Source organism: Lytechinus variegatus, chromosome 6, assembly GCF_018143015.1.
Source record: "Lytechinus variegatus isolate NC3 chromosome 6, Lvar_3.0, whole genome shotgun sequence".
Lineage (NCBI taxonomy): Eukaryota > Metazoa > Echinodermata > Echinoidea > Temnopleuroida > Toxopneustidae > Lytechinus > Lytechinus variegatus.
In genome coordinates, this window is record NC_054745.1 from 39,933,120 (window position 1) to 39,949,235 (window position 16,116).

Consider the following 16,116-nt stretch of genomic DNA (forward strand, 5'->3'; position numbering starts at 1 on the left):
ATTATATGAAATATTTTGATTTTCTCGTAATTGTCATGTGAAATGAAGTTTCATTACTCCCTGAACACGTGGAATTCCATTATTTTAACATTTTGTGCTTCAGGCAAGGAGGTCCTAATCATCAAATTCTTTAAAATTGAAATATTGTATAATTCAAATAATAAAAAACAAAAGAAATAGTGAGTGAGTGACATCATCGACTCTCTCATTTGGAGGTAACTGGCTCGTTCATATAACTATTTTGTTAAAATAAGCGAAACTTTTAAATGTCATGACTTTCTTATTGTACATCCGATTTTGATGAAATTTTCAGCATTGTGCTTGTCTGATTTTTCTCTATTGATTAAAATCAACATTTTCCTGAGGTGGACTTGACCTTTACAGATTTTACTTTTCTGATATGACTGTGTCTCACAATTGTCATTATGAGTATTTATGTTTGTTGATTGTATTGTATGTTTGTTGATCAACAGCGCGAGCCCCGAATTTACGCCCGTTGCTCTTTCTTTCTAAAGGCATGGTCCGGGCTAAAAAAATATTTATATCTTAATACATAAGAGTAGAATTTACTAAGAAAAATGCCGAAAATTTCATCAAAATCGGATAAAAAATGACAAAGTTATTGAAGCTTAAAGTTAAGCAATATATTGCGAAAACAGTCGTCATGAATATTCATTAGGTGGGCCGATGATGTCACATCACCACTTTCCGTTTTCGTATGTTATTACATAAATTCATATTTTTGTCATTATTTCATACTTGTGTGAATATATGTCTCTCTTGCAATGAAATAAGTTGCAATAAATATTTAATACACTAGACTAGTTGTCAATCCATTTTTTCTATTTCTTGTAGGAAAAAATTGGAATAAACCTAATTTCATATAATAAAATACAAAAGAACAAGTGGAGATTTGACATCACCAGCCCAGAATATTCATGACGACTGTTGAAACAAAATATTGCTAAAGTTTAAAATTCAATAACTTTGTTATTTGTTCTCCGATTTTGATTGAAATTTTCCGCATTTTGCTAGGTGAATTCTACTCTTTTTTTTATTAAGCTATGAATTCTTTCAGCCCGGACCAGCCTGCTTTCTTTCTACGTCATGTACACTGCACTTCTCTGTCCCTCTCTTCTTCCCCTAACCTTCCCCCCTCCCTCCCTAATGCTATAAAACAAAATATTTCTTGCATGATCCATCTGTTACTTTTGTTTGTAAAGTGCACCAAAATTGTTTGTATTTATTTGTAAACAAAAGTTCTATATATCATTACGACCCAGTGTTTTTTGTGTGTAATGAAACTAAGTTTATTTAGGGTCTTGCCTTTTATACAAGCTTTGCTTTGTTCCGCAAGACCCTCCGTTTTACTTTAAAATACAAATGTCATATTAGGTTTTTTAGTTGTTGAATTGTGTTCCTTAAGTCTAAGATTATGTTATATATATTTTGGCTCGGTGTAAAAATGGCAGAGGTAATAAAAGCATAAGTCATAATGGCAGAGGTAACATTGGCAGAGGTCATAATGGCAGAGGTAAAAATGTCAGAGGTAAAAATGGCAGAGGTAAAATGACAAAGGTAAAAAAGGCAGATGTAAAAATGGCAGAGGTAAAAATGGCAGATGTAAAAATGGCAGATGTAAAAATGGCAGATGTAAAATGGCAAATGTAAAAATGGCAGATGTAAAAATGGCAGATGTAAAAATGGCAGAGGTAATAATGGCAGATGTAAAAATGGCAGATGTAAAATGGCAAAGGTAAAAATGGCAGATGTAAAAATGGCAGAGGTAATAATGGCAGAGGTACAATATAAAATGGCAGATGTAAAATGGCAAAGGTAAAAATGGCAGATGTAAAAATGGCAGATGTAAAATGGCAAAGGTAAAAATGGCAGATGTAAAAATGGCAGAGGTAATAATGGCAAAGGTAAAAATGGCAGATGCAAAATGGCAGAGGTAAAAATGGCAGATGTAAAAATGGCAGAGGTAATAATGGCAGATGTAAAAATGGCAGATGTAAAATGGCAAAGGTAAAAATGGCAGATGTAAAAAAAGCAGAGGTAATAATGGCAGAGGTACAATATAAAATGGCAGATGTAAAATGGCAAAGGTAAAAATGACAGATGTAAAAATGGCAGATGTAAAATGGCAAAGGTAAAAATGGCAGATGTAAAAATGGCAGAGTTAAAAATGGCAGATGTAAAAATGGCAGATGTAAAAATGGCAGAGGTAAAAATGGCAGATGTAAAAATGGCAGATGTAATAATGGCAGAGGTACAATATAAAATGGCAGCTCTGGGTAAAATTTGGCCAGCCTTAAACCCCCATGCAATGAATTGTCAAAAAGCCCCCCGCATGTACATAGATTAAATTAATTAGAAGTGCATGTCACGGTTAGGCATTTCATCATATCATTATGTCTTCATCGGCCTAACAATGCCATTTACGAATTCGTTGGAGGTGTACCGTGAAGGCTTTTTAAAAAATGAAATCAAGCGACATATATTTTTTCATTCAATTCTTCAGGAGCAAAATGAAACTGCACTATTCTCATTCATCATTGTAAAACATTCCTTTTTGTCTGGCTGTTTTTTGTATCTAAAGTTTTGCCAGGTTTACCGTTACAAAAAGGAGGAAGAGTAGACATAAGAGAGGTGCGGAAACATACAGAGAACATAGCGGGGAAATTGCGAGGAACTTGAAATTGTCACGAATGATCGTGGTTAAATATTTTGTTATTTGTAATGTCGTCTGTATTATTCTTTTTTTAATATTTGAATGACAATAAGCATGCGTTCCTAGGCTTGGCACTGAATATGTAACTAAATATGAAAATCAATAATAAGCTCGTTTTGAATGGTAAACCAATTTGGGGTCGATCGAGGGGGACCGTCTGGTTCAGATTCTTTGCATAAAAGAAGACCCGGAACCTTTACTACTGACTGCATTCAATATGAAATAAACACCTTGATGGTAATTAGCTATATGCTAAAATGTAGAACTGATAAAAATCTGTTATTTTTCAAACAGAAGAAAAAAACATTGTTTATTATCTAATTGTTATTATTTGTTGTAATTCTTTTTCTGTCTCAAAAGAACTTCATTTAGTTGAAATATTTTTTTGTGTCATTTTCCCTCTTAACCAAACCCCCTTTGATTTTAAAGTGAAAACTTTTTTTCTCGGCTTTTTAACAAACCAGCACCCCATATCTCTTTCATTTTTGCCTCTGCCATCTTTACCTTTGCCGTCTTCAACTCCGCCGTTTTTTTACACTGTTAGAAAATTTATACTTAAAAATAAAAAATCCTGCAACAGAGTCTGGAGAACGCCTGTAATCTTAATGCACTGTGTAATCTTACATGAATTTGTGTAAAATTACAGGAAATTGGTATTTTGTGCGTGTACCTTTACAAATTTATTGTAATAGAACTGTTTTCCCCTTTTTCAAAACATATCTGTTCTGTAAAATTGTAGAAAAATTATGGAAAATACTCCTGTTATTATAAATTACAAAGTCATTTGTTTTGTTTTTTTGTAAAACCTGTTTTTTTTCTTATGTAGAATCTACTGTTTTTTGCTAACAGTGTACCTCTGCCACTTTTACCTCTGCCATTTTCACCTCTGCCATTATTACCTGGCACCATATATTTCTTTGTTTTGCAGTATTTTCGACCTTGTCATGTTACATTTATCATACTTATGTTGTGAACGGAAATCAATAGAATCAAATCAAATCAAACATCTCCTACTGTACTGTGCTGCAATGCTACCACAACTATCACCAAATCGTATGAGGTTCATTTTTGTGATATGTGTGCATTAGGAAGATCAGTGATCAGAATACTGTATACTGAATCGGTGATCAGAATACTGAAATTAAATTTGTTGATCATTGGCCCTATTACCTAATATTATTGCAACTTAAAAATATCTCTAGAAAGAAGAATTCACCGTTTGTATGTATACTCTTCATTACGTAATCACAAGTTGATATACAAATACAACGAATTGAAGTCTGAAATAAACGTGCACAAGGACAGATTAATGGACCTGCCCCGTTAAGACATCCCCTTGCTCTACACAAGCAATATGACTGGTTGTCCCAGTATGAAAGCGACTTTTCAACTGGAAATAGACATTGGAATTGAATTTGGAGTAATATTAAACAGAGCTTAGAAACTTTTGTATTAAAATCAGAATTTAAAACTAGAATTTAATTCGTCATGCGGACGAATTAGGTGGTCTGTCATGATTTGTCATTCAGTGTCGGCTGATGTATGAAATAAATCATTTAGATATCATTGATAATCTTGATCGTAGACATCCTAAGAATAAGTTTTGACCATTACTAAATGTGATTATTGATGTGGTGATGACAATCGTCAGACATACATCTTCAAACAGATACATACAAGATTATACCTCACGGATCAACACGGCAATGCCGGCATGATCCGGGGAGGTCCGGGATAGTTTTGCCCCAGATGACTGTGAACACAGCATCAACACGGCAGCTTCACACGGATCTACACGGATCATGCCGGCAGAGCACGTCGTCAACACGGAACAATACGTCAGCAACACGGACCTACACGTCAGCTACACGGACCTACACGTCAGCTACACGGACCACCACGTCAGCAACACGGACGTACACGTCAGCAAAACGGACGAACATGTCAAATGCGTTATCCATTGAGCTAGCATATTCCCCATAGAGATTACACGTAAGCAAATTTGAGAATTACAATTCCAATTTTGCAAGCGAAATACGGGCATGATCCCGGCATCTGATCAAAAAATGGAGTGCATATTTTCGAAAGCTTAGAATCTCGGCTACAACATACTAAAAATTCAGGGAAAACTGACAAGAAGAAATGGAGATATGGCTCACGAAATAGAGGAATGTCGAATCTAGTTTTGAGAAAAAGTCATGTCCCATAGAGATTACACGCAAAATACATGTGATATGAAAAAAAGCAATTATAATCTGTTTTATCTTGCTAAATTTAAACTTTTATGCCTTTTAATTATCATAAAGGATGATGTAAGAGGTGGCAAAAAGAAAAAAAAAAATTGAAAAAAAAATCATCTTGTTCACCCCAGGACTCGAACCTCCGCCCTCGAGAAAGCAAGTCAAATGCGTTATCCATTGAGCTACGATATTCCCCATAGACTTTACACGTAAGCAAATTTGAGAATTACAATTCCAATTTTGCCAGCGAAATACGGGCATGATCCCGGCATCTGATCAAAAAATGGAGGGCACATTCCGAAAGCTTAGAATCTCAGCTACAACATACTAAGAGCTCAGGGAAAACTGACATGAAACAATGGAGATATGGCTCGCGAAATAGCGGAATGTCGAATCTAGTTTTGAGAAAAAGTCATGTCCCATAGAGATTACACGCAAAATGAGGAAAAATGACATGCCTCTTTTCATCGCTGTTTTACGCAATGATGCGTTTCTCAAAACGAAAATTTATGGAAACTGAGGAGAAAGAGTACATTCTAAACTACAACATATCGAAATCTGGGCGAAAAATGATCTATATTCGAGAAGTTACAACCAAATTTGCATAAATTTGATGACGTCATTTTTGAAAAAATGAAATTTTTAGTTTAGGCGCCATTTTGATGACGTCACGATATAATTTAGGGACAATGGTGACATGAAATCAAATCTACAACTCATACTCTATCGATATATGAAAAAAAAATTGGGGGTCAACGGACTATTTAAAGAGCTACAGTGAATTTACAATAGGCATGTTTTTGCCCATATATGGCCTGTAGTGAGAGCTCGCGCGCACACGTGCTGCAAACTTTAACGTGTGTTAATTTCGTTATTAATGGTCGTAGAAGGTTGATCAAGGTATCGAATTGTTCAGAATTTTATTATCAAAGCAATGATTAAAAAAAAAAAAACGGTGTTTCTGCATTGCGTTCAGGCGTTACGCGCGGAAACGCGCACGCATGCGTGCGCGCGCGCAAATTTTTGAAATGCTTAGAATGACCTGAAACGTACTCTCGTTTGGTCAAAAAGTGATTTTGAGCATTTTTAAATTTTGACGCGCGCGTACGCGCCCGTCGTGACCTCCAGGTGACCTTTGATGACATGACCTGATGACTCTTGACCTGAAGTTGATGTGATGTAAATTTGATTGATTTTTGATAATTGATAATGGAGATGTGATTGATAATGTGATTTTACAAAATGGCGCCTAGATGACGTCATCATGACCTGTTGACCTTGAAAAGCTTATTCTGACGTGTCCATGACAGATCCTATAAATGACATGAAATTCAATGAAATTGATCAAGTCGATTTTGAGATAACTTGGCGACAAAAAAATCGTTAAAAATAAATAAATAAAAAAATTCTGACGAAATTAAGAGGTGATCTGTCATAAATGACAGACCACCTAAAAAGGTTGTTTTCGTGAATCGCTAGATAAATGTGAGTTATTATTATTGATAAATTCAAACTCAAATTCTAATTCTAATCCTAATGTTAATTCAAATTCAATCTCTAATCATAATGCTAATTTTGATGCTGATTCACATTCATATTTGAATTCATATTGAAACTCAAACTGAATTTAAAATTCAACTCCAAATTCAATTCAAATTTCAATTCAAATTCGAATTCAAGTTTGAATCCAAAGTCAAATACACTTCCAGATTCAAACGCTTACTCGCATTCAACCATTTTAAAATCTTTATCATCAGCTATTTTTTTTGTAATTCTAAACGATAGATCACTCGTGAATGACACTCGACCATATCAACTATGCTTGACAATGAAGATGTTATTTAAATACCTCACCCAATTCCATTTTTGTTTGTTTTAATGTAAAAGCTTCACAACAAACTACATGCCTAACTGTTAACTCCTCGGTTTGCTTTACTTCAAATGTTGTTATTATTGTCATCATAAATATTTGATTTGTACGTTGATTATTTTGGCAGAGGTCAAACGGGCTAACTGGTTGACCTTGGACAAAGACCTTGAAGGTCACGGTCAATTTGACGCTGTTCTATGCCTTGGCAGTTCAATATTACATCTTGTTGACCGACCACCAGAACTCAAGCTCCATCGACAATGTCTGAACAACTTCCAGAAGTTCCTCAAACCGGGCGGCTTGCTCTTGATCGATCACCGTAACATCGATTCGATGATGGATCGGGGGATCGTCGTGAATAAAAACGTGTATCATAAGGTAAGTCTATGATGCACTAGCGTACCTAAGAGGGTGGGGGCAGATTGCCCCCCCCCCCCCGACGAGTCAAAACTGATCACTGACGAGCCACAAGTGGCCCCCTCCTTTGTACTTGAAGATCTTTTGTTTGCTTGTCATTTTTTTTTGCGGACGAATTTGCCCCCCCCCCCTTTTTAGTATTTGTTTTTTTGTCAATATTTTCTATTAGTTGGCATGATACATTATACACTATAGCATATTAAGTGTCATCTCTTTACAATATTGGATACATGGACACCTCATGAAGCACATAATATCGTCGGCCTTATGCCAGAAGGGCCTTAACCCGATTTAGGGGTTCTGAATATTTTATAATAAATTTAACACATTTCATGTAAAACTTAATAACTTAACACGTTTATCGAAATTGGCTTCAAAAGCAAAAAAACGACCACAAACTTTTGATTATTAGAGAGGCCAAAACCTTTATAAACGCCATTATCTCGGAATGGCCAAAAGCAGTTAAGGCCCTTTTGGCATAAGGCCGACGATATACTAACGCTTTTCAATCTTTTCTTTATTGACCCAATACAATAATAAACAAAATAATAGTAATAATAATAATACATGAGATTTGTATAGCGCACTTTCGATCATGATAACTTGCTCAAGGCGCTTCAGAGTAGAACAACAACAAACGCTATTTACATATAAACCAAATCTGAACAATATATGTCTATAAAAAAGCACTCTGAAACAGGTATGTTTTCAGGTTTCCCTAGAAGGTGGTAACTGAAGTTTGGGTTTTCAAAATCTTTTGAAGAGGATTCCACAGGCTAGGCCTTGCATGAGCAAAGACCCTTTCCCCGCATGATTTCTTAGTAACTGGAATCTTTAAGAGATTAGATGATGAGGATCGTAAGGTTCTTAAGGATTGGTAATTATGCATCAAAGACTTATTGTAATTGAGGAAAGTTCCATTGACTAGTATAAAAAAAAATCAAAAGAAAGATTTTAAAGACTATACGTTCCTTCAGGGGCAACCAGTGAAGAGTTTTCAATACGGGGGTAATGTTGCTGCGCGTGTTAGATAGAGTTACATTTGCATTTTGCAACCTCTGCAATTTCCCAAGTTAAAAATTGGGTAAGTTGTAGAAGGAAGCTATTACCAAAATCGAATTGTGAAGAAGTGAGTGAATATACCAGTTTCTCTGTTGCTGAGAAAGTGACATTTTCTTAAGTAACAAGCCAATATTGCGCAATCGATAACGAACTGATCTGCAAATGCTTGTAATCTGGTTGGATTGCGACATGATTTTGGGAGAGGGGATGTCTTTGCCTGAGACTGAAATTGAATCAATGTTGAATCTATTAATTGAAAATTTGAGTAAAAACTAAAAACTCACATTTACTATGGTTCAAAAGTAACGAGTTTGACTTTAATCAAGTGTCAATGTCCATTATGTATCTTTCAAGATTACACAGGGCTTGTGTGGCACTAGTTTGATTGGGTAAAAATGAAACAAAATATGAATCTCATCTGCATATATATGATAATGAACAGAGTGACGTTTAAACATTTCTCGAAGCCCTGTTACATAAATGGAAAATAAAGTGGGCCCTCGAACAGAGCCCTGTGGTACGCGGTAGACCAATGGCCTAGATGAAGAAGTAACATCATTTAAGAGGACTGACTGTGAATGGAATGAGAGATAAGATTTCAGCCATTGTAGGGCCTTGCCCTGAACATGCACCTAAACTAGTCAGAGTGTTCATGAGTAAGGTGTGGTCTACGTTGTCAAACGCGGCCGACAGATCTAGGACTCCCATTATACTGTGGCCGTCATGTAGCTTTATACCATTCTGTTTTTGTTTACTTATTACTTATTATGTTATATATGTGTGCATATATATATATATATATATATACATATATAGCCTACACATATACAGTGCGTCCCAGAAAAAACGAAACCGAGATTTAGCGATCATTTATCATAACTTAATCATAAGGAAAATAGACAAATGACCTACCAATTTAAAGCTTAGAATCTCCTCTTTCATCTGATATTACTTAGATTATTTTTCACTCACGCATGAGTGAGCAAATACACTTTGAAGAAAGGATATCAAAAACTCATTTGGCGGGGGTATCTGGGTTTCAAAAAGAAAACCACATTTCTGAACAGTTCAATATCTCCTCTTTAATTTGATACCTAAATTACAGAAAATGATCAAGAAATAACAAAGTTCTGGTCATTTGAAATAAAGCTTGAATTTCAATAATTTCATAAAATGAAGAGTTTCTCCAGGCTGGCTTTCAAACTCACCCGACACTTCGTTTTGTTGACGATCAGCCATGCATTAAATCTTTTGTTCACCATGCGAAAGCTTGTGTCGGAAACCAGTGGAAACACGTTTATCTCATGAAATTATGGAAATACAAGCCTTATTTCAAATGACCAGAAATTTTTTAATTCTTGACCATTTTCTGTAATTGAGGTACTAAATTAAAGAGCAGATATTGAACTTTTAAGAAATGTGGTTTTCTTTTTGAAACCCAGATACCCCCCGCAAAATGAGTTTTTGGTATCCTTTCTTCAAAGTGTATTTGCTCACTCATGCGTGAATGAAAAATAATCGAAGTAATATCAGATGAAAGAGGAGATTCTAAGCTTTAAATTGGTAGGTCATTTGTCTATTTTCATTATGATTAAGTTATGATAAATGATCGCTAAATCTCGGTTTCGTTTTTTCTGGGACGCACTGTATAACATAATAAGTAATAAGTATAAGAATAATAATAATAAACATAATAAGTAATAAGAATACATGTATATATATATATATATATATATATATATATATATATATATATATATATATATATATATATACATGTATTCTCTGAGCAAATAATTAGATGGCGGGTCGCATTGCAAGGGGCGGGGGATTCCACCTCCCACCCGCCAGATAAGAGGAGAAAAATTAAAAGCACACAAAATCCATCTATTTTGTTCGGATAAATCCGTTTGCATCTTTTATAATTTGAATTGAATGTTAAAATAATGAGAAGTTACTAAAATGTGATTCCTAAAATCGCTGAATTTCACAATATATTTAGGTTATATGTTTAAAAAAAAGTGCACACCTAGTTACCAATAATGCATATAGCATTTCCATTTATTTGAAAGCAATATAAAAGAGCATTGTAGATTAAATGCTTTGCTCACGGGCATAGGTGCCGCAGCCGGGATCGAACCCCGGACTTTCCATGTATAGCCATGCGCCTTAGACCACTCGGCCACGGCACCTCACCTTTATGTACATTTAGGGATCGATTATGTTATAGCTCTCTTTCAATGCTGTACACGATCATAATCCTAACTTTGTGTTTGATAACAATAGGAGGATACATTACCAGGCGTTTCGACGAAAACCATCACCGTTGATGGCGTCCCAACTCAAGTGGATATAATCTACGACATGCTTATGAAGGATGGCGACACGGGAAACAACGGCTTCAATAAAATCGAAAAGTAAGTCATTCATTTTCCGAAAATTCATAAGTCGGACTTGACTAGACCCAAAGATTCTGCAAGGGGGAGATCGGACAGTGCATAGAGGGCGCAATAAAATGCTCGGGAAGAGCGCCCATAGCGTTGAGTAAGTAATCCTTCGCCAGGTTCCATAAGCCCAATTATAATAATAATAATAATATTCCGCATTTATTTAGCGCTTGATACATCGGAACGACGTCTCTTAGCGCTTTACAGATATATTATTACCCCGGTCATCGGATTCTTGCATGCCCGCATACAATGTATGCACATTCTCCACTCCCTGGGGAGCATTCCAACAAGAGTTCCAAGACTTAATTGCTAGGCATTCTACATATAGGCTTTCACATCCTCCCGGGTACCCATTTAACACCTGGGTGGAGAGTGGCAAAGTGGGGATTAACGCCTTTGCCAAAGGACTCTAGGCCATGGTGGGATTCGAACACACGACCCTCTGATTACAAGGCGAGAGTCAGAACCGCTACACCACGGCGCTTCCAACAGGAAGGCTAAAGATATTCGTTCAACCCAACCCATTCGATTTTTTGTTTACAATTTGATTTTGCTGATTGACAAAAGTGTATGAATATTATTGAAAATCTAACACTGATTCTAGAAATGGTAACTGCTGAACTTCCTTTGTCCAAATTAGGAAGATATAAAAATGACTTTTGAACATTTTTTTTGACTGGCGGAAGACTAAGGGCTATTTTACTGTTTCAGTTGACAAATATAATCCCATCATAGTTATCTTCATAAATGGCGATTTATTTTTAAAATGAGCTGGCTACGATACACTTCTCTGGTCAGATATGGAATGTCAGATAAATATCCTATCTAATGGTAGTTTACATTCGACGCACGAATTTCACCTTTATTTTTTATGAATTTTTCGAAAGTGCCATTTTCAAACACAATTCTATGTGGAATGTTTTACGCACATGACACCGCCAGCCTTCGCGTATCGCCATCTTGGGGTTGTGTACAAAACATGATTCTGAGGGAAATTGTGAAGGGAGATACGGAGAAATATCCGATTTATTCATTTTAAGATTTTTTCTTCAAATCTTTCTTTCAAAATTAAGAATGAATATATTTTAGAGGCTCCTGGGCAGTAAAAGATGGAATTATTACCGTGCATCGCCCATGTGCCCTCTCCCAATTCCCTCTCTCTCATTTTCCCCTATGTTTTATATATGTTTTTATATGTGCGATGGTTTACTTACTCAACGACGTTGGGCGCATTAATCGAGAGTTAAAAAAAAAAAGAATCGCCGAAGTGTCCATCTTTCCCTTGTAGTATTTTTTGCTATACCTCACTTTTAGAGTGAGGTAGATAAGTAGATACCCACATACCCGTGTTACCGATGCCAATTGTGATTGACTGAATTAATGTTATGGTAGGCTTCTAAACAAGATTAATTTAAATCCAAATCTTGAAACAGCTTCTCACTTAAAATTTTCTTAAAGAACATCAATTTGCCTTTATTCATACGGGAATCTTCTCAATAAAGTTTGAATGAGTGAGACTGCTCGATTTATATATTTCATCTCTATTTGAATTCAAATATGACGCGCGGCTTGGAGGATTGTATTGTGCAAACGAAAGTCGTCTTATCCGGGAAAAAGGTTTGTCTAAGCCTTGCCGACATAGCAACATATAACGGATAGGCACTCATTTCATTGCATTGCAACTTATATTCCTCATTAACAAATATATAAAATAGACAAAATCAAAACAACACAGATGTGTTAAATGAAAATTATAGAGGCCTCTAACACGACTGACAGATAGCAGAGAGAGAGAGAGAGAGACTAGAAGGGGGGGGGGGGGGGGCATAAGGATGATGACTTTTTGTGAACTCTTTACAATGCGATCACCTGTTGAGCTCTGCAATTCTTTTCTTTTATTTTCCCCTCTCTTTTCAGGGTTACTATGCCTTTGGCTCCCGTCCATGTTCACAAATTTACCGCGCTTCTCAAAGACGTATTTGGAGGAAATTGCACATACACCCTCTACGGCGATCTGGAGGAAGTCAACAACGGGAACACAGAAAACATAGCGTATTTTCAACACGTCGTACATGAATAAATATCATAGAAATTGTCATTCAAGGGGAAGTTCACCCTGACAAACAGATAATTGTAAAAATAGCAGGAAAATATTTTAAAAATATTGGCTTGGGGAAGATCCATTAAAGAATAACAAAGTTATTAGAATTTTAATTACTTGATTTCTGACGTCATGCAATGTATGGTAAAAAAGTGATTTTCTCCGAAAATTCAAATGGTTTTTATTCTGTTTTCAGTGTATCAATACACAAATGATTTCACACCCGTTTAAAAAATGAAACATAAGTTATAAAGTTATACGAATCATTACAAACATTAAATTTATGCAGTTCATTATATGACGTATCGGGCAGCTGCTCATTTATGACATCACACAAAATCTTGACATTGTAATATCTTTCTTAAACTTAAATAGATTTTTATTAGACCTTCACCAATACTTTTTTTATTGCTTTCCTGCTATTTTTACAACTAAATCTTCGTCAAGGTGAATTTCCCCTTTAAAAATGCGTGATATTTAGTGAGTTGCATTCAGATAATGGTAAAAGCAATAGAAAATGGAATAAAAAAGAGGGAAATATTATGGAAATATTTGGAAACTTTTCATGAAACAAATATTCAGTCATTTTCACTTACAAGCTATATATAAGCCTGTGAAATCCATTCATCTGATTGGCTTAGAACAACAAAGTTGGTGAAAATCTCTGAGTGATTGCTCCGTGAAATGCCTCCCCTCTATTATGCCTTCCTAGATGCAGCTGATTACATCAAATCATTTATCATTCCATTTCAGTATACTCTAATACCTAGTCCCCACTTTCACGAGCAATTTGTCCCACGATTGAAACAGTGATGTTAAATGCGGAGTGAACCCTAGGTGGTCTCTCAATGACTGTGTGTTGCAAATGCACAGTCTCAAGATATACGTTTTCATATATCTGCTAATACTACTGAGAATAAATTGACCTATAATTGCATTATTTTGTATAGCAAAACAAGAATTTTTTAGAAGAAAAATAACAGTTTTTTTATACTTTGTAACACAATTATTGCGGTATAAATGTAAAGAGTAGATAATTAAAGTGTTATGATTCACGCGGGTCTATATTACTAGACTACACTAGCATTATGCGTCTGGAAAATAAGCAGGTATGAGTACTTGAGGACTCGAGGTGGCGCTATTGGTTCGCATCTGCTTTCATCGTGTAATTATCGTACTGCTCGTAATAATCAGTCGTGTGATTGCCAATCTTATACCTTACGACGAGTCGAAAACAGCCGTTTTTAACATTTATTTGTACCAGCTACATATAGGTGTTTTACTAAAAATGAATAAAACGACTGTTTTCGACGCGCCGTACGGCCGCCGAAGAACAAATGTGACCGTGTCGTTACTGTTCGCACCAAATTATTTAAATATTTCAAAAATTCTCACGATCCGTTACGGAAGGCAAATCGTGACGTTCGTATCGGATCGCACAATAGTGGCACTAGCTAATTTTCTAAAGCTGTCTGTACACTACACGATCCGATCCGATTTTCAAATGAATTGTAATAGCATATTCCACCCCGATAAAATCTCAACGTTCAAAGTTCGTAATAGAGGAATGAATTTTGAAATCGAAATTCAAGTCTATTCCGAGATCCACCCCCCTTGAAGGAATAATGCTAACTGAATTCCAAATAAATCTTTGCGTCTCTCGGATGGTGAAGCATATACGACTGGTTTGTTGCCAATACTGGTGTGTTGGCTCAGTTGGTAGAGCGTCCGTCTCACAAGCGGGAAGTCAGGGGTTCAAACCCCCGGCCGCGTCAGACCTAAAACAAAAAAGGGATATAGCCTCGTCGATCTGGCGCTGCACAGCGGCTGCCGGGCCCACGATCAATTCGGCAATGCAAATGCAAATTTTCGGAGTATTTCATGTCTATTTCGAACAATGAAATATGGATTTTCATCTATTTTATATGTTCTAGAACGATTAGTTCAAATAATTGCGAGATACGGGTGTTTCATACAATTCAATCATAATTTTGTATTCTTATTAGATTATTTTCAATTTCAATTATTCTTTCCTTCAATTATTTGTAAATAAATTATTGATACACAAAAGAAATTAACGAATCATCTTTCATTTTGTAAATCAGCGTTTGAGTGAAGTTTATTGCTTGAGAAAAGTCTGTCCAAATATCGGCATAATTATTATGCCTCAGCAATGCAGAAAAGAGAATTTCGTTGAAATATATCGGCCTATATGAAAGATAAAATCAGAGCAATATATCAAAGAAGCTTGGAGAACAATTGAATGGACAATAAGAAAGTTATGAGCATTTTTAGAATGGAGATACCTAATGCAATGTCATTCCTCCACCTATATTGGCAACGCGACCAAGCTCTGTGTTGTCACACATATACAACTTCCCCATCACCTTTTTATACATATTTCACTCAAATTTTCTCTTTTATCTGGTCTATCGCAAGACATAATTATTATGCCAACAACGCAGCAATGAAAAAAAAAGAATTTCGTTGAAATAAGAATGAATCCTTTGAACCAGTTGCCGCAATAATGATCGCAATATTCAAATGCCCATATAAACTTTCTCTGTATTTGTCCGATTTTTCTCAAATTTTCTTTGATCTTATTCTTTGATTTCTCTCTTTCCACACAAGTTCACTTGCTCTAAAGGTTTAATTCTCCTTCAATTCTCCTGCTTTCAAACGAGCCACCATGGTGCGCGAGTTTCATTCTCTTCATCCATATAAATTTACGGTGACGCGAGCTGCTCCACCGACAATTGCTCCCGGTCTATTTCGTCTACGATATAAGGTTAGGATTGCAATAGGGTTTTATGGTTTAGGTTTAGGATAGGTTATAGTGTTAAAGGGGAAGTTCACCCTGACGAAAAATTTATTGTAAAAATAGCAGAAAAAAATAATAAAAATATTGCCGAAGGTTTGAGAAAAATTCATCAAATAATTAAAAAGTTATTAGAATTTCAATTATTGGATTTGTGACGTCATATGCGAGCAGCATTCCTACATAGCGAATGGTAAAAAATCAATAAAATGTCATTTTCTCAGAAAATTGAAAATGGTTTTCACTGTACCTTTAGTATATCAATAGACAAATTATTTCACACCCGATCATGAATAGAAAACAAAATTAAGTCATCAGGAACCATGCAAAATTTGAAATTCATGCATTTTATATTACATAACACATGGGGCACCTGCTCGTTTATGACGTCACAAATCCAAAACTTTGAACTCTAATAACTTTC

General features: G+C 35.6%; 1 protein-coding gene across 1 annotated transcript; it reads left to right on the plus strand.

Annotated features, from left to right (window-relative positions):
• Window positions 1-6,964: 6,964 nt before the first annotated feature.
• LOC121417814 (glycine N-methyltransferase-like) lies at window positions 6,965-14,095 on the plus strand (the record flags this gene model as incomplete). Its single annotated transcript, XM_041611549.1, has 3 exons — window positions 6,965-7,222; window positions 10,610-10,740; window positions 12,691-14,095. Coding segments are annotated over 3 exons (552 nt in total), but the record flags the coding sequence as incomplete, so codon positions are not given.
• Window positions 14,096-16,116: the final 2,021 nt, after the last annotated feature.